At 42.5% G+C, this 26,534-nt stretch overlaps 1 protein-coding gene across 5 annotated transcripts in view; it reads right to left on the reverse strand.

Moving 5' to 3' along the window:
• Positions 1–26,534, reverse strand: part of AK5 (adenylate kinase 5) — a gene marked incomplete at both ends in the record, with an annotated part of 243,344 nt that overhangs the window by 101,397 nt on the left and 115,413 nt on the right. For 4 of the 5 annotated variants that reach the window (XM_080801037.1, XM_080801038.1, XM_080801036.1 and 1 more), the window contains one exon: positions 7,502–7,592. In XM_080801037.1, coding sequence (XP_080657163.1) covers positions 7,502–7,592 — 91 coding nt within the window. The remainder of the gene's footprint in view (positions 1–7,501; positions 7,593–26,534) is intronic. The other variant, XM_080801039.1, reaches the window with a different exon arrangement.

Consider the following 26,534-nt stretch of genomic DNA (forward strand, 5'->3'; position numbering starts at 1 on the left):
GCTTTCATCCTTTCTTCCAAAGAGAGTTTCAAGATTTGTCCTCACACAGTCTTTTCTCATCTCTTCTCCTGTTATTTTTTTTTTTTCCACTCCTGATTACCCCCACTGTTTATCAAATCAACTAAGGACTTGCCCATTGTCATACTGTCTAAGTACTAAGCAGTAACAACCTGGTTTTTGTGTATCTTTACCCTTTTTTTAAAGGACAATACGATTTTTCAGAGTGGAGGGGCGCCTGGCTGACTCAGTTGGTTAAGCCACTGCCTTCTGCTCAGGTGTCCCGGGGATCAAGTCCCAGAGTCCTGGGATTGAGTCCTGCATCGGGCTCCCACCTCTGCGGGGAGTCTGCTCCTCCCTCTGACTTTCTCCCTTCTCATGCCCTCTCTCACTCTCTTTCTCAAATAAATAAATAAAATCTTAAATTTTTTTTTTTTTTCAGAACAAAGATACTTGATCCATCAAAGAATTTTGGAAGAGTAAGTAACTGTGGAATTGCCATAGGTGTGCAGAGCACAGCTGCGGGTGATGCCAGCACATCTTGAGAACAGCCCTTGCCAAGTCCATTGCTAATAAGGTGGTTGCCAGAAAGGAGTGGGCAAGACAACGCACCACATGCTATTAACAAAGTGAGACTAGAGGGGTCATATGGAAACTTAAAGTTTATGTATAATTTTACAAAGTAATGCCATTGTGTGTAATTTTCTTTGTGCTTTTGCTATCTTTCAAATAAGAAATTTTATAAGGTGTATCTGAGAGCCAAAATATTTGATTGTCTTGAAGCCCATTTTGGATCAGTTTGCACTTATGTAGTGTGGGGCAGTCAAGATGTCAGAAGTAAACGTGCATTTTTCCATTGTAGGATCATGGAAGTTTTAGGACCAGTATTTCATAGAATACCACCCCCCCATTTTAGAAAAGAAGAAGATGAGCTTTGCAGAAGTCAAATAACTTGGGCTAGGTCCTACAGAAAGTGAGATCAAAGACAGAAGTCATAGCTCCCAACATATCCTGCCTACTCGGAAGGTTCAGCAGGGGCGGTCCAAACAGCTTTACGAATATGATCGCTCATCACAGTACCCTATGGGACGGGACTTGGTGGAGTCTGCCATCTCTTCTACATTCTCAGAAAATGAGTAACAGTGGTTGGCTGGTGATGAGGCCTGTCACCAGGTGGCTGTGAACATGGGAGAACCAGAACTGGAATCAAGGAGTGCCCCTCCACTCTGGGACAACTGATGCTCCTTTCTGAGTGGCTGATATAGACAGCATCACTGTCTATATCAATAAAAGCTTTTATTGTTTCCATAATATGGATATTACCCACCGTGGACTCATAGGAGTGGTGATAGGTACTTGGATTCAAACGATACCCTCGTCTCGGCGGTATTTGGAGTGATTTATGTGGAACGAGCAATGCGATCTGAACACAAAGGCTTATTAAACATACAGCCTCTTTTAGTTCCTGTGTCCTACTTATTTTATTTAATTAGAAACTGTTCTTTCAATTGTTTTAAAAAAGTACAAATTTTGAAGAGCTCTTAAACAACCTGGTTAACAGATAATTACACGTTAATATTTAAACTGGAACAAGAGTGTTAGAAAACTATCTCCAGCGATGGTTGAATGAAGAGATCTTTGTTTAAGGGGGGGGGGGGGGAAACCTTTAAAAAAAAAAAAAACTTGTGCTTACAAAGAAGAGATTGGCTTTCCTAACAAAATGCTTTTAACAGAAATTTTATTGTATCATTAAGGGATGGAATTTCTTGATACGTTGTTGCTCCTGGCAACAGTAATAATAAATCATAGGAAGCACTAGACAATGGCTGTCATTATCGGCTCAGATAGTGCCTGAATAGCTTTCATGTTCTTTTAGCATTGGTTGCTGGGTTTGCTGAAAATGGGACCTTTATAATAGTCTAAGTTTTGACATACAGAAGAAGGAGGTAAATGTAGATATATGTACACATTTTTGCCTTCTTTCATTGAACCATTTAATGCATAAAACACCTGCAATGATCTCGTAACTCAAAAGGGACAGCAAAATTAGGGCATTTTGTGAAAGTGATAGTACAGCTTTCACTTCCCCCTATTTTGAATTTCTCGACTTCTTTCAGATTTCAAAATATTCTTTCTGTAGATACAGAGCTGAAATAGAATCCCCCAGGGAGCACACAGCTTCACCCATTTCGGATGTAGGATCATCTTCGGAAAGATTATTTATTTTCAGGTTGTCTCCCTAAATTTAAGTGAGAAGATGATACAAATTGGCCTAAGAGGTACTGGAAAGCTAACCATATTGCCTTCTGGGACAATGTCACAGACTTTTCTCCTTCTCGTGGATCTTTAATCTGAAGTTTAAGGAAGGTGCTCCTCCCACTTTGAGTCCCAAATCGAGGGGCACTCCTGCAAGGCAGAGCTTCTTGGGCAGTGAAGGGGACCTGTAGATAAAGCCCCTCTAACACATCATCGGTGCCCCCCACCCGCCGGCCCCAAGGCAGGCTCTCCCTTGTCCTGTCTCTTCGGCTCCACTGCAAACAGTTTTAGGTGGCGTTGTATTTCATCTAAATTTAATTTAGATCTCTAAATTTAAGAACAAAACTTAGAAATTCTATGCATTTGATACATACATACATGCTGGATGACTGAAAAAAGACTAAAAGGACATAGGCATTTTGCTTTTGCAGTTCTTGATCTTCTCCATTCACTCCACAAACTGAAATTCTTCTATGTGCCTCAGGCGTCAGGCACGGAGAGCACAGCTCTTATTCCAACAGGCATGGAAATTATTACTGAAGTTTGCATTAGAATTCCTTTGAAGAGCATTGCATTTCTTTGAAAAAATATCTGGAAGGTATTTGGGACTAGAAGGTGAGCTCCTCAAGGGATCTGGAGTTGGAACTGGTTGGCGCAAGCCAGCAGGAGTGATTTTCCAGTTACTCCATGACAGGGGAGGGGGAGGAAGGAAAAGAGAGAGGTCAAAGAGACCGGAAGAGAGGAGGAGAGGCTATGAGTCCACATACTCAGACAAGTGGCTCAGCTGAGGTGACCAGCTGGGTGAAAGGAGGCTTCTGTGGTATTTCCAATGAGATTCACACTGCGTATCAAACACACACACACACACACACACACACGCACGCACGCACACACATTCTCCATCTTCATAAAGTCTTGCACTCTAATAAAGGAAACAGATTTTTAACAAACAGCCCTATACCGGATTATATGATCACAAGTGTGATAAACACCTTGAAGGAAAAGTAAGGGAACTGGAGTCTAATCTAGTCTGGGAGGGAGGCTGAGAATGCCTCCTGAGGAAAATCACATTTAAACTAAGATACAAAATAGGATCTCGCCGGCTGAAGGAGGGTCTAAGGGGTGAGAGAGTAGAGAGAATGCACACAGGGGCAGGATACCAAATAATTCGTGCAAATGGCCAGAGGCAGGAAGGTGCCTGAGACATTCTTGGAGCTGGAGGAAGCCTGTTGGGGTTTCGGGGGTAGGGGGAGGCGATGCTGGGGCAGGAGGAGAATCATTGCAGCAAAGCTAAGGGTGTTTTTGTCATGCTAAGGACACTGGGGCTCAGCCTGCAGGGAAGTCATTGAAGGTTTTGCTTTGTTTCGTTTTGTTGGGGAGGCAGGGTAGTCAGAGCTGCAATGGATGAGGAGTCCATGACAGCAACAGGATTCCTAACGGATGGGAGAGGCTAGGGATGAGATAAGAGACCAGGGATGAGGTCAAAGGCTGGCAAAGAGTAACAAAGCCCTGACAAATGCAGTGGGGATAAAGAACAGGGACTGCACTCCCAAGGTGTTCCGGAGGAATGACGATTGGCATGGGCCGTGAGGATAGGGACATTTTTGCCTGGCTCCCTTAAGAGAGAAAAACTGCATGACCTCACTGATAGGGTGGGGTCTAAAAACAAATTCACTGAAGCAGAGAGTAGAGCAATGGTTATCAAGGCATGGGGGTGGGGGAAACCGGAAGATGTTGGCCAAAGGATACAAAGTTGCATTACGTGGGATGAGTAAATCTAGGGATGTAATGTACAGCCTGATGACTATAGTTAATAATATTGCCTTAAGTACTGGAAATTTGGGGCACCTGGGTGGCTCAGTCATTAAGCAGCTCCCTTCAGCTCAGGTCATTATCCCAGGGTCCTGGGATCAAGCCCCGCGTTGGGCTCCCTGCTTGGCGGGAAGCCTGCTTCTCCCTCTACCCACTCCCCCTGCTTGTATTCCCTCTTTCTCTGTCAAATAAATAAATAAAATCTAAAAAAAAAAAAAAAGTACCGGAAATTTGCTAAGAGAATATATTTCTGGTGCTCTGGTTAAATACAGAAAAATGGTGACTAAATGAAGAGAAGATATACTACTTAGCTTAACTGTAGTAGTCATTTCGCTATGTATATGCATGTCAGATCATCATGATCAAATTTTTTTAAGATTATTTATTTATTTATTTGACAGACAGAGATCATAAGTAGGCAGAGAGGCAGGCAGAGAGAGAGGAAGAAGCAGGCTCCCTGCTGAGCAGAGAGCCCGACACGGGGCTCCATCACCGGACCCTGAGATCATGACCTGAGCCGAAGGCAGAGGCTTAACCCACTGAGCCACCCAGGCACCCCCATGATCAATTTTTATTTAAAAAATTTAAAGGAAGAATGGAAAGCCATGAGGTGATGTGGGAGCTGTGGGGTGGCTGAGATTCTGCAGGGAGGGACCAGATAGAAGGGAAAAGTTGAGGGAGAAAACCTGGGGGCTGGCAATTCACAGAGCAGGGGCCACGGACCTGCTTGTTTGACTGGGTGAGTCAGCAGCATTTACAAGCCTGAGGATTTCACCTACAGATGCAGGCTCTGTTTTCTGTTGAAACAGAGAAGGATCCAGCAACCATTGGCCGGTTCCTTAATGGCAACCATAGCATGGGGCTTCCAAGGGGCTGCCTCCTGTAGGGGCAGCACCGCGTGTTTCTGGTTTACCACAGTCCCTCCCTGCTCACTTCCTCAACCAAGGGCTGTTATAGATAGACCAGGCTTATTTTAAGGCTGGGACAGGACTCTGCTTTCAGGCTTCTGAGGCATGGAGGGGAGCTCGTGGGAGCTGAGACTGTGAGCCGACTCCGCTGTTTAAAAGTCTGGAGGTATAGAGAGGAAAGACGAGGTCCCCAGAAACCTCTGCGATGGGGCAGGTGCTGAGCACACTGAGGATACCGCACCTGCCCGCATGCAGTTTGCCCACGAGCACGGAGGCTAGCGCTGTTGCATGGCTACAGGATAAGGCCGCCTTGGAGAAATGCCATTAGAGAGCCACGAAGTAGAGGGTCAAGTGTTCTAAAGAAGGCAACTTTAAGGATATGGAGAAAAAGGAACCCTCCCACTGTCGGTGGGAATGCCAATGGCCGCAGCCACTGTGGAAAACAACATGGAGGTTCCTCAAAGAATTGAAAATAGAACTACCATATCATCCAGTAACTCCTCTACTGAGTATTTACCCAAAGAATACAAAAACACTGAGCGCCTCGGTGGCTCAGTCGTTAAGCGTCTGCCTTCGGCTCAGGTCATGATCCCAGGATCCTGGGAGCCCTGAATCAGGGATCAGTCCAGGATCCAGGGATCCTTCGAGCCCTGCATCGACTCCCTGCTCGGTGGGAAGCCTGCTTCTCCCTCTCTCACTCCCCCTGCTTGTGTTTGCTCTCTCGCTGTGTCTCTCTCTGTCAAATAAATGAAAGGGATCGTCAAAAAAAAAAAAAAAGTCTGTTTAAAAAAAAAAAGATGTGGTATATATGTACAATGGAATATATACAGCCATAAAAAAGGAATGAGATCTTGCCATTTGCAACAACATGGATGGATCTAGAGGGTATAATGCTGACTGAAATGAGTCGGTTAGAGAAAGACAAATACCATACGATTTCACTCACATGTGGAATTTAAGAAAGAAAACAAATGAACAAAGGAAAAAAAGAGAGACAAACCAAGAAACAGACCCTTGACTGTAGAGAACAAACTGAAGGTGATGCGATAGGAGGTGGGTGGGGGATGGGTGAAAGAGATGAAGGGGATTAAGAATGCACTTATCACGATGAGCACTGAGTCACGTATGGAATTACTGAATCCCTTTACTGTACACTGATACTAATATCACACCGTATATGTTAACTATACTGGAATTAACATTTTAAAAAATTAGAAAAAAATACAAGGGGTAGCTTAAATCAGCTCCTCTACTCCACTGTGTGGGCAAACTGAGGACACCTAACAATTAGATATTTGTTGGTAGATGTCTAAGTAAATGTTCTAAATAAAGGATTGACCTACAAAGCCCAGGTGTCATAGCATTTTCCAGAGCAGCAGAACTCTGGTTTATATGATGGTACAAGTTTCTCAGTATTCCTTCTTTCCAGCTGTAGGCCATCTTATTGTAACTATCACTGGACAACCAGGCAGGTGAGTGTATATTATTATCTGTTCTCGGTGGGGCTGCCCAGAAAGACTATATCCTTGCCTTTCTTTTTATTCTGCCTTTCTTTGAAGCTACTCTTAGGGTGCTTCAAATCAAATATGGTTGAACATTTTAAGTGTTTAATCTTTTTCCTTACAGCCCAGAATTCTTTTGGTCTCTACCCACTGACGCTATTACTGAGAAGAAAGGTCAGGACTGGGATGAAGGTTTGAGAGTCAACCGCATGCAGCTGATAGTTGAGATCACGAGGAACAATGAGTTGAACAGAGTCAGATAGTCAAAGAGAGTGAGAAAAGGGTCAAGGACAGAACTGTGAGTACTGCCTACAGAAGGGAGTGTGACAGCCCTGCACTGTCACAACGTCCAACGTGTGAGCGCTTAGGAAGGGAAGGCGCAGAGCCAACACGGGAGCTGTGGGTTGGGATAGGAGTAGCTCTCTGACAGAAGGGGAGGCTTTTCCCAAGGGGCAAGGCAGAGACAAATACAGTTAAGGAGTCCCGGAGGAACTATAACTTTTAATTGTTGCACAAAGAATGGGCTAGATTCGGTTTTTTCAATTATAGTAACAGACGTCCTATGTTACACTGGGACTGCCTGCTACTTTACATGTGCAATGACTGGAGGAAAAACATAAACTATGGGGTGCCTGGGTGGCTCAGTGGGTTAAAGCCTCTGCCTTCAGCTCGGGTCATGATCCCAGGGTTCTGGGATCGAGCCCCACATCGGGCTCTCTGCTCAGCAGGGAGCCTGCTCCCTTCTCTCTCGCTCTGCCTGCCTCTCTGCCTACTTGTGATATCTGTCTATCAAATAAAAAAATAAATAAATAAAATAAGCCCATTAACTATGAGGGCCAGATGGAGAGTCCTTCTTTTCTATTTTGTTTTGTACCTTTATTTTTAAACCAGAAAGTATAAAGCTCTGAGGATAGCGTCGTCCTTAAAGCCTTACAGCAGATTGCTGTGCTCCGATATTACTACAAAGCTCCAGACACTTGGCAGGTGGTCAGGCCATACGGTGGCCTGAAGGACACAGTGACTTACCGGCCGCAGCTTCTTTGTTTGGAAATAACTTGCTGTCAACTGCCATGCTGATGTCATAGAACACCTCATCCTCGTCGCGGTCAGCGTCAAACTGGACACAGTCGGGACAGACAAGTTGGGAACAAGAGAAGACATAAATTAGTTCATTCCCAAATAGAATGGCAGGCATCACAGCACTGTGTCTCTAATGAAGCAGGTCAACAGGAACTGAATTAAAGCCCTTGAGTCATAAGCAGACCCTCAGAGAGTTTTTCAGCCGAGACCACATATCAGATGGAGAAAGGTATTGGGAGTAAGTGTACAGTCACTCACTTATGCTTAAGAAAAATGTGTAGAGTTTTCTTAATATGTAAAGTAAGTATTGGAAAAAATGATAATTGAAATTGACCTTGTGCTTCCTAGCTCTTAGGGTTTTTATTTTTAATGGAAAGAACCATGAAAATATGGGGGGAAATATGGGGGGACATTTTCCAGTGTACTGCTAAGAAATGAAAGAGCCCTCAAACCAAGTTTTAGTTACTATTCTAGATGCTATAGATACTATACAATAGATGCAGTCCGTAGACACTATAGACTTAGATGTAATAAAAATTACAGATGTAAACATTTTACCATTCTTTAAAATTTACAAAAATTTAAATATTTAAAAATGTGGTTTTATTTATGAGTCCTCTATGTCCTGAGTTGGGCAGTGTCTTTTTAAATACATGCATATCTCTTTAGTCTTTAAAAATTAACGCTTTGCTGAATTATAATCAATATACAATAAGCCATATATATTTAAAGCGTACAAATTGGTAAGTTTTGACATCTATGTCTGTATACCTGTGAAATTACCATAAAAATAAAAACAGCAAACATAATTATCACCCTCAAAAGTGTCCTTGTGCCCTTTGGAAATGAATTCCTTCCTCTTGCCCCCCTACCTGGTAATCATTGATCCTATGTTTCTCTAACTATAGATTATTTTGCATCCTCTAGAATTTCATGTAAAAGGATTTACACAGCATGCAATCTTTTTTGTCTGCATTCATTCACTCAGTCCAGTTATTCTGAGATTCATCAATATCACATCCATCATTCGTCCCTTTTCATTGCTGAGTAGTATTTTACTATATGGATACACTGTTAATCTCATCCTGGGTATCTTTCAGCTCGGACATTATAGTTTTCATCTCTAGATGTTTGACTTGCATCTTTAAAAAAATCTATGTCTCTAAGGTTTTGAATATCTGAAATACAATTATAACTTTTTTTTAAAAGATTTTATTTATTTATTTGACAGAGAGCACAAGTAGACAGAGAGGCAGGCAGAGAGAGGGGGAAGCAGACTCCCTGCTGAGCAGAGAGCCCAATGCGGGGCTCTATCCCAGGACTCTGAGATCAGGACCTGAGCCGAAGGCAGGGGCTTAACCCACTGAGCCACCCAGGTGCCCCTACAATTTTAACTTTTAACGTCCGTGGCTGATTCTAACATCTGGTGTTTCTTTGCATGTTTGGTAGTTTTTATTGGATGCCAGGCATCGTCATTTTTACTGTGTTGGGTGTTAGATATTTTTGTATTCCTATAAATATTCTTGAGCTTTGTTCTGGAATGCAGTTTAGTTACTTGGAAACAACTTGATCCTTTCAGAGTTTGGTTTTAAGACTTGTTGGGCTGACCAAAAAATTGCTGATATACAAATTCAGTAAAGTTGCAGGATACAACAGCAATGTGCAGAAATCTGTTGCATTTGTATACACCAATAATGATGCAGCAGAAAGAGAATCAAGGAACTGATCCCATTTACCATTGCATCAAGAGCCATAAGATACCTAGGAATAAACCTAACCAAAGAGGTAAAAGATCCGTACTCTGAAAACCGTAAAACAATGAGGAAAGCAATTAAAGACCCAAAGAAATGGAAAAACATTCCATGCTCGTGGATTGGAAGAACAAACATTGTAAAACTGTCCATATTACCTAAAATGATCTACACATTTAACGCAATGCCTATCAAAATATCAGCATTTTCACAGCTAGAACAAGCCTAAAAATTTGTATAGAACCACAAAAGACCCTGAATAGTCAAAGCAAACTTGAAAAAACAAAGCAATGCTGGAGGCATCACAATTCTGGCCTCCAAGCTGTATTATAAAGCTGTACTGATCAAGACAGTATGGTACTCACACAAAAACAGACACATAGATCAATGGAACAGAATAGGAAACCCAGAAGTGAACCCACGACTATACGGGCAATTAATCTTCAGCAAAGTAGGAAAGAATATCTAATGGAACAAAAACAGCCTCTTCAAAAATGGTGTTGGGAAACTGGATAGTGACATGCAAAAGAATGAAACTGGACCACTTTCTTATACCATATACAAAAATAAATTCAAAATGGATAAAAAACATAAATGTGAAACAGGAAACCATCAAAATACTGGAGGACAACACAGACAGTAACCTCTTTGACATCAACTGTAGCAACTTCTTACTAGATAGGTCTCCGGAGGCAAAGAAAAAAAAAAGCGAAATTAAACTATTGGGACTTCATCCAAATAAAAAGCTTCTGCACAGCAAAAGAAGCAACCAACAAAACTAAAAGCCAACCTACAGAATGACAGAAGATATTTGCAAATGATATATCCGATAAAGGATTAGTACCCAAAATGTATAAAGAACTTATCAAACTCAATATCCCCAAAACAAATAATCCAGTTAAGAAATGGGCAGAAGACATGAATAGACATTTTCCCAAAGACTATCCAAAGCCATCCAGATGGCTAACAGACACACTAAAATATGCTCATCATCACTCACCATCAGGGAAATAGAAATCAAAACTACAATGAGATACTACCTCACACCAGTCAGGATGGCTAAAATTAACACCACAGGAAACAACAGGTATTGGTGAGGATGTGGAGAAAGGGGAACCCTCTTATACTGTTCCTGGGAATGCAAACTGGTACAGCCACTCTGGAGAATGGTATGGGCATTCCTCAAAAAGTTAAAAATAGAGCTACCTTACGATCCAGCAATCGCACTACTAGGTATTCGCCTGAAGGATACGAAAATACTGATTTGAAGGGGTACATGCACTCCAGTGTTTATGGCAGCATTATCAACAATAGCCAAATTATGGAAAGACCCAAATGTCCATCGACAGATGAATGGATAAGGAAGATGTGGTATTGGGGTGCCCGGGGGGCTCAGTCAGTTAAGAGTCTGCCTTCAATTCAGGTCACCATCCCAGGGTCTTGGGATCAAGCCCCACACTGGGCTCCCTGCTCAGTGGGGAGTCTGCCTCTGCTCCTCTCCCTGTTTGTGCTCTCAAATAAATAAATAAAATCTTAGCAAAAAAGATGTGAGATAAAAAAAAAGATGTGAGATTATATATATATATATATATATATATATATGTTGTATATGTAATATATCTCTGTGTGTATATATTACTCAGCCAAGAAAAGGATGACATATTGCAATGTGCAACAATGTGGCTGAGGCCAGAGTGCATTATGCTAAGTGAAATAAGTCAGTCAGAGGAAGACAAGTACCATATGATTTCACACATCTGTGGAATTTAAGAAACAAAACAAATGAACATTGAGGGGGAAAAAAGGAAGGCAAATGAAGAAACAGACTCTTAACTATAGAGAACAAACTGAAGGTTACCAGAGTGGAGGTGGGTGGTGGTGGATGGTGGTGGGTGGTGGTTGAGGGAGGGATGAAACAGGTGATGGAGATTAAGGAGAGCACTTGTGAAGAGCACCAGGTGATGTATATGAGTGATGGATCACTAAATTCTACTCCTGAAACTAGTGTTGCATTGTATTTTAACTAACTGGCATTTAAATAAAAACTTGGGAAAAAAAAATTTACTGGGCAGGACCAGAACAGCATTTAGTGCACAGCCAATTATTCCCCACTGTGCAGGCAAGATCTTCCAAGTACTCTACCTAGTACCTTGTGAATTAAGAGGTTCTCCAGTCTGGTTGGCAGAAAAAGGCACTATTCCAAGCCTGGTGTAGCACCAGCTAATCCTTTTGGGTGGTTTTCTCTCAGTTTCAGGTAGTTCGCTCATAGGCATGCACTGCTTAGCACCTGGCTGGATACCGGAAGGGAACCCTCGGCAGATCTCCGGAGTGCTCTGTCGGGGTTGCTCACATCTCTGGTACTCTGTCCTCTGACCTCCAGTCACCTTGGTCTCTTGGACTCACCGCTCTGTCTGCACAGTTTCCACAAGGCTTCCTTTTTCCTGCTCTGTCCCTGGGAAACTCAACAGCAGTAAGAGCAATCCTCAGGCTCACTGCATTTCTTTCCTTTCTCTCAAGGAATCACCTCAGTGCTTGATAAAAGGTATCTTGAAAAAAAAATTTTTTTTTAATTTTTTTTCTTTTTCTTTTGTCTGTTTCACATGGGAGGGAAAACCCAGTCTCTTTTATTCCATCTTGGTCAGAAGTCTTAATTCTTTAGCTTTTAATCTTAATTATTGTCTTGAAGATGTTTACGGAGATTTAAGTGATTTACTCCTTTATATTCTCTTACTGAAGCATGTCATCATTCTTTGCAAGGGAAATTTTGGAAGCCTGAATTAGAAAGTCATTTCCTTATCTCCTCTTCCAGTTAAAACGCGTCTGAATGGTGTTTCAAAGTGCTCTCACTGTGTCACACCAGCCCATGAGAAAGGTGACACAGATGGTTTTCCTTCTAGATATTTCTGAGGAAATATCTAGTTAGAGATATTATGACTTTCTTAAGTCAAACAGCTAGTAAGCAGAGCTAGGACTTGATTTCAGGATGACTGACACTTTCCATCCTACAGATACCATCACAGTAGGACAAATATAGCCTTCTGCTCAAATGAGTGTTAACACGTCCTTTTTATCTAAAAGCAAGATAAGAGAAGCAGTTGGTGGTTAGGGCAGATATAAGGAGACCATGAAGACACATCGAGTGCCATCTTGATGCACTGTCCCTTATATCCATACATATTATAGCTGTTTTTTTTCTTTCAAAATATTTATTAGCTATCATCAGTAAGGAGTAACGTATTAAAGAGGGATTTTGTTTGTTTTTTTTTTCTTGGACTTTTGAGGTATGAGTGGCAGCACTGTTATTTTATAAATAAAAGGGCATAAGTTTATGTTTTAGCTTGGGATCTCTAGAAAACAGAACCTAAGGCAAAACATAGGTTAACACTTTACTGGAGGGTGTGTGTGTGTGTGTGTGTGTAATCCCAGGGCAGTACTTGTGAGGAAAAAAGAGAAGGCAAAGGACAAAGGAAAACAAATGTAAGGTAGTACATTCCTGGACAGGCCACAGCTCCACAAGGAAATAGAGCTGGTGCTTGGTCTCTAGAAAGGCTAAACGGACCCTCTACATTTCAGAAGAGTCTGACAGGAGGGGGGACAGGAGATGTATTTATACGTTGTTTCCTTTTAGTTTCCTGTCTTTCTTATTATTTATTTTTTGAGAGAGAGCAAGAGAGCATGTGAGCACAGTGTTGGGGGAGAGAGGGTGCTAGAGGGGGAGAGGGAGGGGCAGAGGCAGGGGAGGGGAAGGAGTGGGGGAGGGGAAAATGTGTGTGTGGCTTGGGGGGGGGGGGAGAAGCAGACTCCCTGCTGAGCAGGACCCTGGGATCATGATCTGAGCTGAAGGCAGTCCCTTAACTGACTGAGCCACCCAGGTGCTCCTGGTTTCCTGCCTTTCACAGGTCCAAGTTTTGCCTCTGAGGAGTTAAGCACCCTCTAATTCTTGGTTGTGCTGGCTAGCCGCTGGGGCAGGCACTGCAAAGACTTCCTGGCCCCCCACTCCTCTGCGCCCCCATGGGGAGCCGCACAACATCTGAATCTAGAAGTGCTAGGAGCCAGAGCCTCTGTAGGTCTGGTCTGGTTGGGTCTGGGTGCTGTTTCTGTAGAGGCTGCCACCATGGTGGGTACAGAGATGCTGAAGAGGCGGCTGGGCGGTCAGCAATGCTGGCCGCACAGTGGTGGGCAGGGCTCTCCGTTCAATAAACACCTGAGGCCTGGCACACAAGCGAGTCAGGGAAGGCTTCTTCGCACTGGGCTCAGACAGCTTAAAACTCCTCTGGAGCTTGGTTTGAATTTCTGCTTCCCCTTGTAGCAGTGTCTGGCTTTGAGGAACTTATTTCCCCTGTTCTTAACACCCACACAACTTGCTGCAAAGCCTAAGGACATGGTGTGTATTTAACACACAGCACAGGGCCTAGCGTAAAGTGCAGTCCTTCTTTTTTCTCTCTCTTTGACGACCTGGGTTTGAGGGAGTGTATCTTACAGATCTTTGATTGCTTCTGTACTTTGGAGACACACACACACACACACACACACACACACACACACACATACTTTTTTTTTTTTTTTAGCTTGGGGATTATGGAATAATGAATACAAGAGACTTCGAGAATTTCCAGGAGATATTCTATCCTCTGACTGACTTGAACAAAGCTATGTTTAGTTTTAGCACAGACTAAAGTACCTGATCGTCCAAGCCAAAAGGCAAACTGCAACAAGTGAAACGCCATTCAGAGAAACATTCAACAAGTGTTTGCTGAGTAACTACTACATGCTGGGTAGATTTCAATGCCTAAGCGTTTAGATGATGAACATGACCTATTAGAAGGGAAAACGACACCCACATAACCCAACTTAGCCCTGGATTGAGCGAATGCTGCTGAGGCCCGTTTACTTCTGCACCAGGATCACTGCAGAGACCCGGACAACATCCCACTTGTACAACTCCAGGACTAGCCTGGGGCTCGTCTCTCCATGCCCTTAGCAGATAATGTGGCACACAGATCTTGGAGAGCACTGTGATTACATAATAACAGAATGATTGCCACTTCATTGGCTAAGAGTTTTGCAAAATGGTCACATTCAGTGTTGGAGAGGTTGTGTGTATGGTAAGAGGAGAACTGACTCTTAAATCATCATTTTACTTTCTTGCTTTTGCACAGATCATATACACCAATGGTTCTCAACCGGAAGAAATTCTGTCCCCGTCTTCCTCCCCCACCCCAAAATTAGGCAATGTTGGGAGACATTTTTGGTTGTCGCAACAGGCAGGGGAGACATTGCTGGCCAGAAAGACTGAGGAATAAATCCTACGGTGCACAGTTCAGCCCCCTCGCACCAGAGAACTACCCAGTCTGAGTATCAGGAGTGCCAAAGCTGAGAAACCCCAGCTTCACCGAGGCATCCTCAGCTTCGGGTTTGCAAACTCGAAACTCAAGTCGTGTTTTGAAACTCAGGTTGTGATGATCTATTTTTCTTTCTTTCTTCCTTCCTTCCTTCCTTCCTTCCTTCCTTCCTTCCTTCCTTTCTTCCTTCCTTCCTCTTTCTCTCTCCCTTTATTCATTCATTCTTTCTTTCTTTCTCTTTTTTCCTTTTTAAGGAAAAAGGTTTTGAACTGCTAGTACCTGGGCTGTTAACTTCAAAATGCAACGCGTAGCAGAAGTGTTGATGCCGCAGGGGCACGGTGGTCAGAGGGAGACGGAAGCTCTAGGAATGAAAGTTCATTTACATCTCACAGGTCAGAGACAAGCCTCCTGGGACAGACAGTGATTAGATGGGCAACTTGATCTGTTCGGTGACTGTTATCTGTTTGGCAATATTTTTTTTTTAAGATTTTATTTATTTATTTGAGAAAGAGGGAGCGTGTGTGCACATAAGCGGGGGAAGGGGCAGAAGGAGAGGGGGAAGCAGGCTCCCCACTGAGTAGAGAGCCCCACCATGGTGCTCAATCCCAGGACCCAGAGATCACGAGATCTGGACCTGAGCCCAAGGCAGATGCTTCACCGACTGAGCCACCCAGGCGCTCCTCTGTCTGGCAATCTTAACAAAACTCTTTTCTTATTCTGAGGAAAAGGCTCACTGAGGACGTGGTCTGCATAATCTGTTTCAGGTCATTTAATGTCAGAGACCTGGGGAGGTCAACTGGCAGCTTCAAAATGAAATGCTTATCAAATTGCCCCGTTCACTCCCAAGCATGTTTCCATTTGAATAACAAATGTTGGAACAGCTTTCAAAACCATACAAAATATACCTGCGTTAGGGAAGGAAATTATAGTAGGGGGAGGGGAGGCAGCGCCCCATGAGGATTTTAATGGCAGACGGGAGGCTTTGGTTTTGTTTCCTTTGGGCTCTGCTTTTCAGGCTGCAGCAGCCTGTCCAAATCTTCTCCATGGAGACAAGGCTTTCTGCATTCCTCACTCTGCTAGGTAGGAATGTTAGGTTTACAAAATGTCTCTAAATGGACTCGAAGGGAGAATACCATTTCAATTTCTCTTTCCAGATTGCACCTTTCATGAAGTATAGGTCTACCTCCCACTTTTTCCCTGCTTAAGTCTGGGGAGGAAATAAATGGGTCCTGCTATTCATATTGTCTCAGTTTTGTATACCCTGTAAGTGTCATTCTCGGAGCATCGGGCTGGCTTCTTGAATTATTTACCCCTCCTTGGTTTCATGCAAGGGACTTCAATTAAGCACACTCTCCACCAATGGCTTTTGTCATTTGCTGCTGGAGATCCCTCAACATGCAGATACCTGGCCCTTCAGATACTCTCTTTTAGAAGTTTAGAGACTTCCCTCTATCTGATTGACGGGCTGGCATCCTCTTCACAGTGACTTTGTTTTTCTCCAACAAAAATTGGATATTGCATTAAAATAGTAATAATTTAAAGACCTGTGGTAACTGGAGCGAAATCTGTAGTTATCAGTGATGGAGTAATGACAGTTTATATTACTCTGCAGAACTGTGTTGCTAAAGCTTCATAATTAATCACAAAATCTGAAAGGAAAGCACTTACATGGATTTGGTGGGGGTGGGGTGGGTGGGTAGGGACAAGATTCTGTCTGAGAAAGCCAAATCAATCCCATTTTGATTAGCAGAATCCCTGTGGTATGGCTCTGCTCAATCGGGATGTGTAGAACATATTTCTTAACAGAATGAAATAAGGGGGAAACGTGAGAAGATAGATCTAAAAACAGACATGATTGGTATGCAAAGTGATGAGTACAGAACACTGGAAAGCTGTGGATATCTGAGTAAAAGACTCTTCTCAGCTTTTTGTATAGAATCCTTATTTCACTGGATATTCAGATCATAGACAGCATCTGGAAAGTTTTGCTGGGAGTAAGTTAACAAAATAAAGAGGTTCCAGAGAAAACTGTTGCAATACATAGGATGCGTTTTAAGAAAAAAGTTTCTTCCTGACCTTGAAAGCTTAAGGTAATAATGATTGACTAATCCTGCTATAGAGACTTGGAAAAGGAGGCTAAGAATTTTGATTATTCTTTTTTTTTTAAAAGATTTTATTTATTTATTTGACAGACAGGGATCACAAGTAGGCAGAGAGGCAAGCAGAGAGAGAGGAAGGGAAGCAGGCTCCCGCTGAGCAGAGAGCCCGATGCGGGGCTCGATCCCAGGACCCTGGAATCATGACCTGAGCCGAAGGCAGAGGCTTTAACCCACTGAGCCACCCAGGTGCCCCTGATTGTTCTTATTACACTGGCTGAGAGATCATTTTTTCAGAATCTGCATCAGCACTCAACAACCAGTCAACAAAGTACCAGGCACAGTTACAAGTTTTTGAGCACCTACTATATGCCACTCACTTTTGGAACTTTTTTATAAGTGTTTATCATTCAGTCCCTACAACATTATTATAAAAGGAATATCATTTTAAAATTTAAATTCAATTAATTAACACATAGTATATTATTAGTTTTCAGAGGGAGAGATCAGTGATTCATCAGTCTCATGTAATACCTAGTGCTCATTACGTCATGTGCCCTCCTTAATGTCCACCACCTAGCTACCTAAAAGGGGTATCATTATCTCCAGAATCAAGAACTGGGTCCCAGAGAGATTAAATATAACTTTTCCAAGGTCATGCAGGCGGTAGAGCCAAGATCTGAATCCACATCTGTCTACACCAAACTGTGAGTGCCACCACACAGCAAGGCTGTGAAGATCAGCTCCCAGCTTCATGGGCAGACTTAATCCTAGCTGGGCACTTGCAGAACAAATCAAGGCTTTTAGAAAGACTCCTAGGACAGACCTCGAAGAATATGCAGAAGCCAAGCCATGCCAGGTCCAGAGGTAATATACTCAAACATTCTTGATCCTATTCCCTATTTTTAGACCATACTTGGTGGTTTTATTTGTCTGAACGATGGGTGTACCCTACCAGGTGGCTGGAGCTGTTGGCAGAAGGACCTCCCTCTCTGCAGGCTGGCCAGCTGCACTGGAAGGAGCAAGGAGAGATACAGTTGATCATAAGAGGCAGATGACAGTCTAGCTCCTAAAAGAGCTCTCCCCGGGGGCCTTTAGCTCCAAGCTACCATTTTCACAGGGAAACTGGCTGCTGCTCCACAGCCCTCCTTGTCTACTCTTGACTCCAGCTGTGACCTCCCTAGAAGCCTTCTAAAATGTCTTTCTGCAAATAGCCCTGCCCTAAGTCACCTAGTGTGGATTCTGTGTCTCTTTTCATCCCAACTCAGTCTTCTCTCCTCCTAAGAGCTTCTTTGGGGCTGGAGAGCAGATTTCTGCTATGGGTCTGTGTCTGGTCTGGTGTGTCGGAGAAGCGGCTCTGCTTCTGCTCCAGGGACCCATCAACCCCTGCCCAGGGACTGGCCTAGCTCAGCCACTCCCGTCTGTGGTCCAGCCAGGGCTTCAGCTCTGCCTCTGACCAACAGGCAGCTTTCCAGATGACTTTCCTAAAGCTCCTTGCTCTGGCTGTCTTATCAGGGGTGGTGGACAATTCCACATCCCCCATAATAAGACAGGAGAGGCCAGGCCTTTGGTCATGCAGGAGGCTGCCGATCAGAGAGGAGGATCCTTGGATCAAGGATCCAAGTCTGTGGCAGGAACTGGGTCTGGAACAATTTTTGAGCTGAAGGGCATGTGGGTGCACTCACGAGTTATTAAATTTTGCAGGCTCAGATAGAACCCAGAGCAGACGGACCAATGTCCAAATCATGAATGGATAACAAATGGCCAAGATCCTGCTCATTGATCTGTGGGCACTGTGATGGGACACTTTAAAAATTAGGTTGTTGCATGTGGCATCTAAAAAAAACAAGAGACAAATTTATAGAACAGAGAAGGAGAATGGTGGTTGCAGGGGAAATGGGGAAATGTCAGTCAAAAGGTACAAACTTCCAGTTAGTAGATGAATACCTTGTGGGGATCTAATATTCAGCCCGGTGACCACAGTTAACAATACTGTATTATATATGTGAAAGTTGCTAAGAGAGTAGATCTTAAAGGTACTCATCACACACACATACATGCGTTGTCATTATGTGAAATGATGGGTGTGTTAACTAACCTTATTGTGGGAATCATGTCACGACACATATATGTATCAAATCATCACATTAGACACCTGAAACTTACACAATGTTATATGTCAAGGATAGCTCAAGCTAGAAGAAAAGTAAAATAAAATTAAGTTGCTGCGGAAAGCACAGAAAAGGTATACACACTTCATGGAACTAGAAGAAACAAACCCCTATTTAGTACATGCCAATATAAGTTAGTATTTTATTAAGATGATACTATTAAACATTGTCTTTCCCTCAAAACTTAAGGTACACTCAGTAGCCTGGGAAATAGGTTGTTAGAATGGATTTTTGTCAAATAAGCAGAGTTTTAGGACATGTCTTGGAATGAACATGGATCCTGTCCAATCTCTTATCCTGCACATGTGATGTAATTCAGTTCTGTCAAGACTCACTGTGCCAGGAATGTGCCGGGCACTGAAGACGCGTGGAGGGGAGAATAGATCATGTTAGCCTTCCTGTAATTATTAAGGCACCAGTAAGGGCTAAAATACCTTGAGAAATGCTTGATAAAAAAAAGATGAAAAGAATACAGTGGAAAATAGACAAGACACACTCATCGTAGACAAGACTCACAGTGCAGCTGCTAGTTTTTCTCTGCTGCACCTCGCAAGGCTCTGAGCCCGGCAGTTAGACAGCGAACACTTGTCAAACTGAATTACTCAGAAAATCCAATGAGTTAAAATACCCATTTCCCCTTCCTATTTGCTCTTCTATCTCTCTTCCTCGAGGCGTTCCAGCCATCTGAGGTTTTATCAGACTACAAGTTGGTGAGATAGAGATTTAAACCTCTGCCAAGAAAGCTTCCGAACTAAAGAAGCTGGTTAGGAGTTCTCAGAAGTCAAATTTCAGCTGCGTGTGACACTTGGTACCTTTTCTAATTATAGGCTCCATTCTCTGTAGCGCTCAAGTGTCTCTTGCAGCCGAGCCCTAAGTGGTACCCTGGGAATCGGAAAACACCGCTGTGCTGCCTGAGCACCAGATGTGCGACTGGGGCTAATTTAGGCCCAGCAAAGATCAAACTCATTCTGGTTCCTTATATTTACTTATTTTTCTCTATTTCCTTTCTTCTTAGTTGAGATGCTTCATTCTTTTATTTTTTTTTTCAAATTTTCTCTCCAGTGGTATTGACTTTAACTACCATGGCCAAATACGATCAGTTTGTAATTGTGCGGGCGACTCAGGCGGAGGCCAAGTGGGATGGAAGAGGTCAGCTTAGACAATGAAAAGCAGAGGGAAATGTATCTTGCGATATGAGAGCAGGACATTATGATGAAACACATCGCTTACAAGTGGGAAAGAAGTTAAAATCTTAAGTCAAATTCCTTTGTAGTTCATACACACGTGCTGTGTTACCAGTACTGAGAGGCTGTCTTTCTCTTTACAGATTTCTTTGGGACTGCACTTAACATTTATGGACACATGTTTTATGGGAATAGTCAACAGTCATTGCGGATCATAAAATAGCTCTTAGAAGGATCATGTTAATGTTTCCTCTTGTTGGAGATGTGAACATGAAGTTGGTGTGATTTTGGGGAAATAATTAAAGTTTCTGCCCTCATGGAGAGCAAGGTCTATGTTGAGAATATGATAAGGAAATAATCAATGACAGTTCCGTGTGGGAGGGGCTGTGCGGGGGGGGTGGCGAACATGGGGTGCCCTGGGAAATGGAGCTGAGCGAGTGGGCAGTGTGGGGGTTGAGGAGCCTGAGCAAGGAGTCAAGTGAACAAGTGAGACTAGGCAAAATGAAGACGGGAAGGGAAGGATATGCCAAGGAGAGAGAAGAGCAGTGGAAAGGGAGGAAAGGCATCATTTCTTTGAAGAAGACCAGGGTGACACCTGCCTTAAGGTCTTGGGATATGCCTTCTGAGAAGGGTTGGGTGATGTACCTTCTTGTTCCGAAGTTATTTGGAGGTCCTCTTGGGGTTTTTGGATCTGGTAGCTGTTTCCTCTACCAGAAATCCCTGGACATGTGCATGTAGAAGGTGTGTGTTGGACTGTGTGCGTAGGAACGTGACAGCTGAGCTTTTGTGCATGACAGTACTTAGCATTTATTGAGCACCTACTCTATGCTCAATAGAGTAGGTGCAATGGGCAAAGCACTTTGCAAACATCCCAATTAACCCCCAGAACAACCTTAAGGATCACTCTCCCCAGGAACTAGTTTGCTGGCAAAGGTAAGTACTTACTTAAGGTCATACAACTGGTGAAGATCAGAGCTTAGGTATGATCTCAGGTCTGTCCTACTACAACGCCTGTGCTCTTAATAACTAAGCTATTTTGGCTCTGAGAAGCACAAACCCTATGTTTTTGGTAATCCCACACGTATTTCTTTTTTCCTCCGTATTTTCAGCTTTAAGGTCATTTCCATATTCAGAGTCATTTAAACAACCATTCTCATTTTTCCTTTTACTCACTAACCCTAAATCTAGTACTTTGTGATAATACCATGTGTACCAAGTTCCCAAAAAACCAAACTGGTCTTGTTTCAGAATAATTAACTTATTAGCAAGATGGCTGCGACAGTCTTGATAGTAAAAAGTAATTAAAGAGTGGAAACAAATGGAGGATTGTTTAACAACTTAATAGCCGTTGGGCCCTTTGAATAATTCAGCAGTTTTGCTCCAAGTTTTAGGGAAAAAATAAATGAGGCAAGAGAGAAAAAGAAAATTATGAGAATGGAAATCAGATATGTAGTAAGATTATATTAGGTCTATGGACAGAAGACGGAAATTAATATGCCAAACATCCCTATAAATGCTTCTGATGCTAAGACCTTATGTGCATTTAGTTGACTTAACTAAAAGGACAGTTACTCTTCTTGTTTCTTTGCTAAAATGATTAACCTCTGACTGGAAGCAATCTTAGAAAAAGAGGTTGCAAGTCATCCATAAGCAATATCTAGATTTTATTTGTTAAATTTATCCACGAAGTGGATTCATCTAGAAAAAGAGTTCTAGACTCTAGACACTCAACCAACTGTGCACTCAACAAATTTGATTCCTGGGTAGCACTGAGTCGATGCTGTTGAGTAGCATGGCCTTGACAGATCCTTCAGGCAGTAGTTGATGTGGAATCTACGGGGAGGAAGATGAGCGAGTCAAGGGTACAGCTGTAGAATATGGCTGTATCTCATCCCATCCCAGCTCTACCTTTTCCCTGTTTTTCTTTTGTTGTTGTTGTTGTTTGTTTTTTTTTGTCTGTTAGAGGTTATTTTTGTTTAATTAGTCCTCTACCATTTTATTTTCAAACATACTTGAGACCCTAGAGGAAACCATTCTTAGCCTCCCAAAGACACTGGCTATGAGAAATTCTGTTCTACAAAGGTTGACTTCATTTAAAGACAAAGTGAGCACAGCATCTGAAAAGCCGATCAGCTTCCATGTTGCCTCAAGCTGGAGTCTGCTTCTCTTTTTATTTTTATCTCTACCATCACAGACATGAGGCATTTCCTCCTAAAGGGGGTTGGGATTGGTAACCTTACGTAAGGTATAAAAAGTGCATAGTATTTGCAACATAATGGGCTCCCCCCCAAATTTTTAAAAAATTATTATTTATTTATTTATTTGACAGACAGAGATCACAAGTAGGCAGAGAGGCAGGCAGAGAGAGAAGAGGAGGCAGGCTCCCCGATGAGCAGAGAGTCTGATGCGGGGGCTCGATCCCAGGACCCTGGGATCATGACCTGAGCCGAAGGCAGAGGCTTAACCCACTGAGCCACCCAGGCGCCCCCCCCCCCAAATTTTATAGACAACTTTCACTTGGTACACATGGGACATGTCAATGGAGACCAAAGCCAATGAGCATCCCTTAGGAGTCTCAGGACACAAAGCCGAGCCTAAGAAAAACACAGTTAATACGAATTTCAAATGCAACCTCCAAGCTCACGGAATGAGGCAGCTTTGATTACACAAAAGCAAAAGCAGTTAAGTCAACTTATGCAAAATGACAAAGTGACTTTGTAGGACATTTGGAAAATTTATCAAATCCCACAGGGCCCCTTGCAAGCTCATTGGAAAGTTCTCACGGTTAGTTTTCATTTACTCAACAAATATTTGTTGAGTACCCAACGTTTGCGGTGGGTATAGAATGCAAAGACATTTGGCTCCTTAGATCGTATAGTAGAATACAGAGGATTCTGTTTTCAGCTCCTATGAATGTCCTCTCCATTGAAGGTAAGTGAAAAAGTGATGTTATTGAATTTGTGGTAATTTTTGTAATTTATTTATTAAAAAAAAAACAACACTGTGCACCTACTATCTGCCATGCCCTGGAGGTTCAGTGTTCAGTAAATAGGGACCTTAAAGAGTTCATTGTCCGGTGAGGGGGCACTCACTTGAACCCTAACATTCATAGACAGTAAGGGCTGTCACAAACCTATACAGAAATGTGCACTGGGAGATCAGAGGAGAAAGGAGAATTAATTGGTCTCAGAGAGGGAAGGAAGATTAAGAAGGATATATAGCATGGGTGAAATTAGGAATTAAAGAAAGTGTCATAGGAGAGAGGGCACATGAGCCCCAAATATTTAGGACCCATAATTGTGCTTGTCTGGGTTTATGGCTGCCCCATCAAATCTAATAAAGATACTCTTCTTTATCTGACAATAATTTATGAACCAGAAAACACAAAGATCTACACTATTTTGGGGGGGGGGTGTCTGGTTAGAGAATTAAGTTTCTAAATAATTAATAATAATTCATTGTTTCACTTTGACCACAGATAACAAGGGAAGTGATAAGGTGCAGAGTGAGACTTTTGAGCTAACCATCTGGATTCACATTCTAGCGCTACCATTATTCATTGTGTAATGCTGGAGGAGTTACTGACACGCCAAGCCTCTTTCCTCATCCCAAAAATGGTGATAACCATCATGCTTCTTTCTGTCTTGTGGTTTTGGATCACCAAAAGGTTAAGTAAGACGACCCATTATTGCTGTAGAGCTTTGTGCACAGATCCCCAAAAGCGTTTGCTTTCACTGTATGGGGGCGTGGCGAATGGTTGTCTGGCAGAATCACATGTCCTGGAAGCATTTACAGTGGGATACATTCTTTTAAGTCCAGAATGATTTACCTGTCTTCCTGACAACTTTGTAGGTCTTATCATTGCTTCTGCTTTTTAAAAATCCCCCCTAGCTTAAATTAATTTATAAATACCCTCATAAACCAACAGAACAGAAATAAAAGCACAAGAACCACGAATCACCCCGATCTTGCCACACTCTAATTTTCCCTCCACATATTTTGTACAAGTGCAGTCACTCACCGAGAGGAGGTGCTCCACGGATGACTGAATGGATAAACACTGTGAATGATCTGAGTTATCTCGACGGTTCTGCCTTAGAAAGAAGTTTAAGGTATTACAAAAATCACGCCCTAAGAAGTAGGCTAGATTTCCGTGTTTACCCTGGAAGCTGCTAACAGCTACAGTACCATAAAGTGCCTTCCTGAATTTTAAAATACTTGAGAAGAAATCCCACCACTGTTTCGTGGTGGAAGGGCAGGTTAGGAAATGGCAGGCAGAGTGATGAACTTGGCACGAGAGCCGACAGTGATGACGCTAATCCTAGATCACCATAATAGGTTTCCACAGAGTATGAAGAAACAGTCCTTTGACCACCAAAAGCTCATTTCCTTTTGGCATAAAATCATGACCTACTTAGCTGTCTTGTCAGGGGAGGCAGAACCTCTGTCATGATTGTGTTGATTCTGGTTCCGCATATGCTCGGTCACAACGAATGCAGCTGGGGACAGCCAAGGGGGTTCAGCCTAATCCTGTGAGTGAGTGTGGAGGACAAATCAATAGAGGCACTCTTTAAAATTTGAGGCAAAATTTTTAAAGATTTATAAGTAGCCAGAGACTTATCTCATTTTAAGATAATATTAGTATTCATTTAAAATGTGTTCTTGTACAGTTTTTTCTCCAATATATCAAGTGAATTACAGAGGGATGTGTCTTAACTTTAAGTCCCTTATCTCATGTACGGCACAGAGCAAACCAGTAATCACACTGAGGAGCAAAACAACTCATTAGGCCCCAAATGCATTAAAAAGACTTTTCCCCAAAAGATTCGTGAGATTTTGAGTTCGAAAACTTGCACCCTGGAGGAATGCTGAAAAACAATTACCATCTATTTTAATCTCATGCCTTCCAATAAGATTTGTAGCAAATTTTCAACTACAGCCAGGTCTCCATATGAACAACCAATTTAAAATGCATAATAATGTATGCACACACTCAGGGGTTAATCTAACATATAGCAGAGACCAGAAGACTGTGGATCATGTGGGTATTTCTACCACTCTGCATGACCCAAGGATTCTAGAATTTCTGATTTTTGTTCAACGATTATCTTGGAGTTAACATTCCTGGCCTTTTGGAGGGAGGGAGATGAAGCTATTAATTCCATTTTTTTTAAAGAGGGAAAAACACTCTAGGAAGCTACAGATGACCCAGGCTCTGTGGTTTTGGGTATTTATTTTATTTATTTCACTTTCCTCATTTCTGAGCATTTGGAAGAATAAGGTTAAGAACGTGGGCTCTCTTATCACACCAGCTCTTTGGCCCTGGAAAACACATCCATTTTGTTTCTGCAGGTGTAAAACAGGGTAATAAAAATTCCTACCTGACAAAAACAATTCATGCATAGTGTCTACGCATGGCAAATGTTTTATACATGCTAGTTGTTATTATTATAATTATTGTTTTCTTATGATCTTGTTCTTCAGCATCTTTTATTTTATTTTATTTATTTGACAGAGAGAGACACACAGAGAGAGGGAACACAAGCCGGGGGATGAGGGAGAGGGAGAAGCAGCCTTCCCACCTGAGCAGGGAACCTGATGTGGGCCTCAATCCCAGGACTCTGGGATCATGACCTGAGCCAAAGGCAGATGCTTAAAAACTGAGCCACCCAGATGCCCTTCAATATCTTTTCTGTAGCATCTCCCCATTTGTTTATTCAACCACCAGTTATTAACTGAACACCTGCTATGCACAGACACTGCAATGTCAATAGCCTGAGGATGTTTTTCTGTGAAGAAGGGACTGAAAGAAAAAATACATATGTGCCTGGTTAGTACGCCCATCCCCCGTTGTGTCAGGGTTGGGGGCTAACAGGACACTCCAGGACTGTTCTGTCTGGTGAGAGCTGCTCCCCTGGGCCGTCTCTATGCCATTCACCCTCCAGGGCTGCTGGTGAAGTCAGGCTGGGGCTGGACTGCTCTTGGAACCATTTATTTGTTTCTGCTTTCTTTCCCTGCTCTCTTCTGTCCCCCTCACTCGATGACAGGTGTCTTGGGAGAGCACTCCCTCAAGGACCGCTCAGAGTCTCTGCTGTTACAGATCCAACGCAAGACAAAATGTGCCCATGCATCATTCTGGTAAAAATTTTAATAATGTGGCTTTCAAGTAAATACATCAATAATGACTAACCTCAAATTTCTAGAGCTTCTCTAACATACATAAATAAAAATAGTCTAATATTTGCCTAGAGTGATTGAATGCATACTTTTAAAGTGTTCTTATTAAGATTTCACTCATTAGTTTATTATCTTAGTTTCTTTAGAACTTCCTCGCCTTTAAAGCTAAGAAATCATGCTATATAATGGATGTAAAGTAAATAGAACAAAAATCTTAAGAACTTAAAAAATCCCTTTTTGGATTTATCTTTATTTCCT

The sequence above is a fragment of the Martes martes genome (genome assembly GCF_963455335.1).
Source record: "Martes martes genome assembly, chromosome: 4".
NCBI classification, from domain to species: Eukaryota; Metazoa; Chordata; class Mammalia; order Carnivora; family Mustelidae; genus Martes; species Martes martes.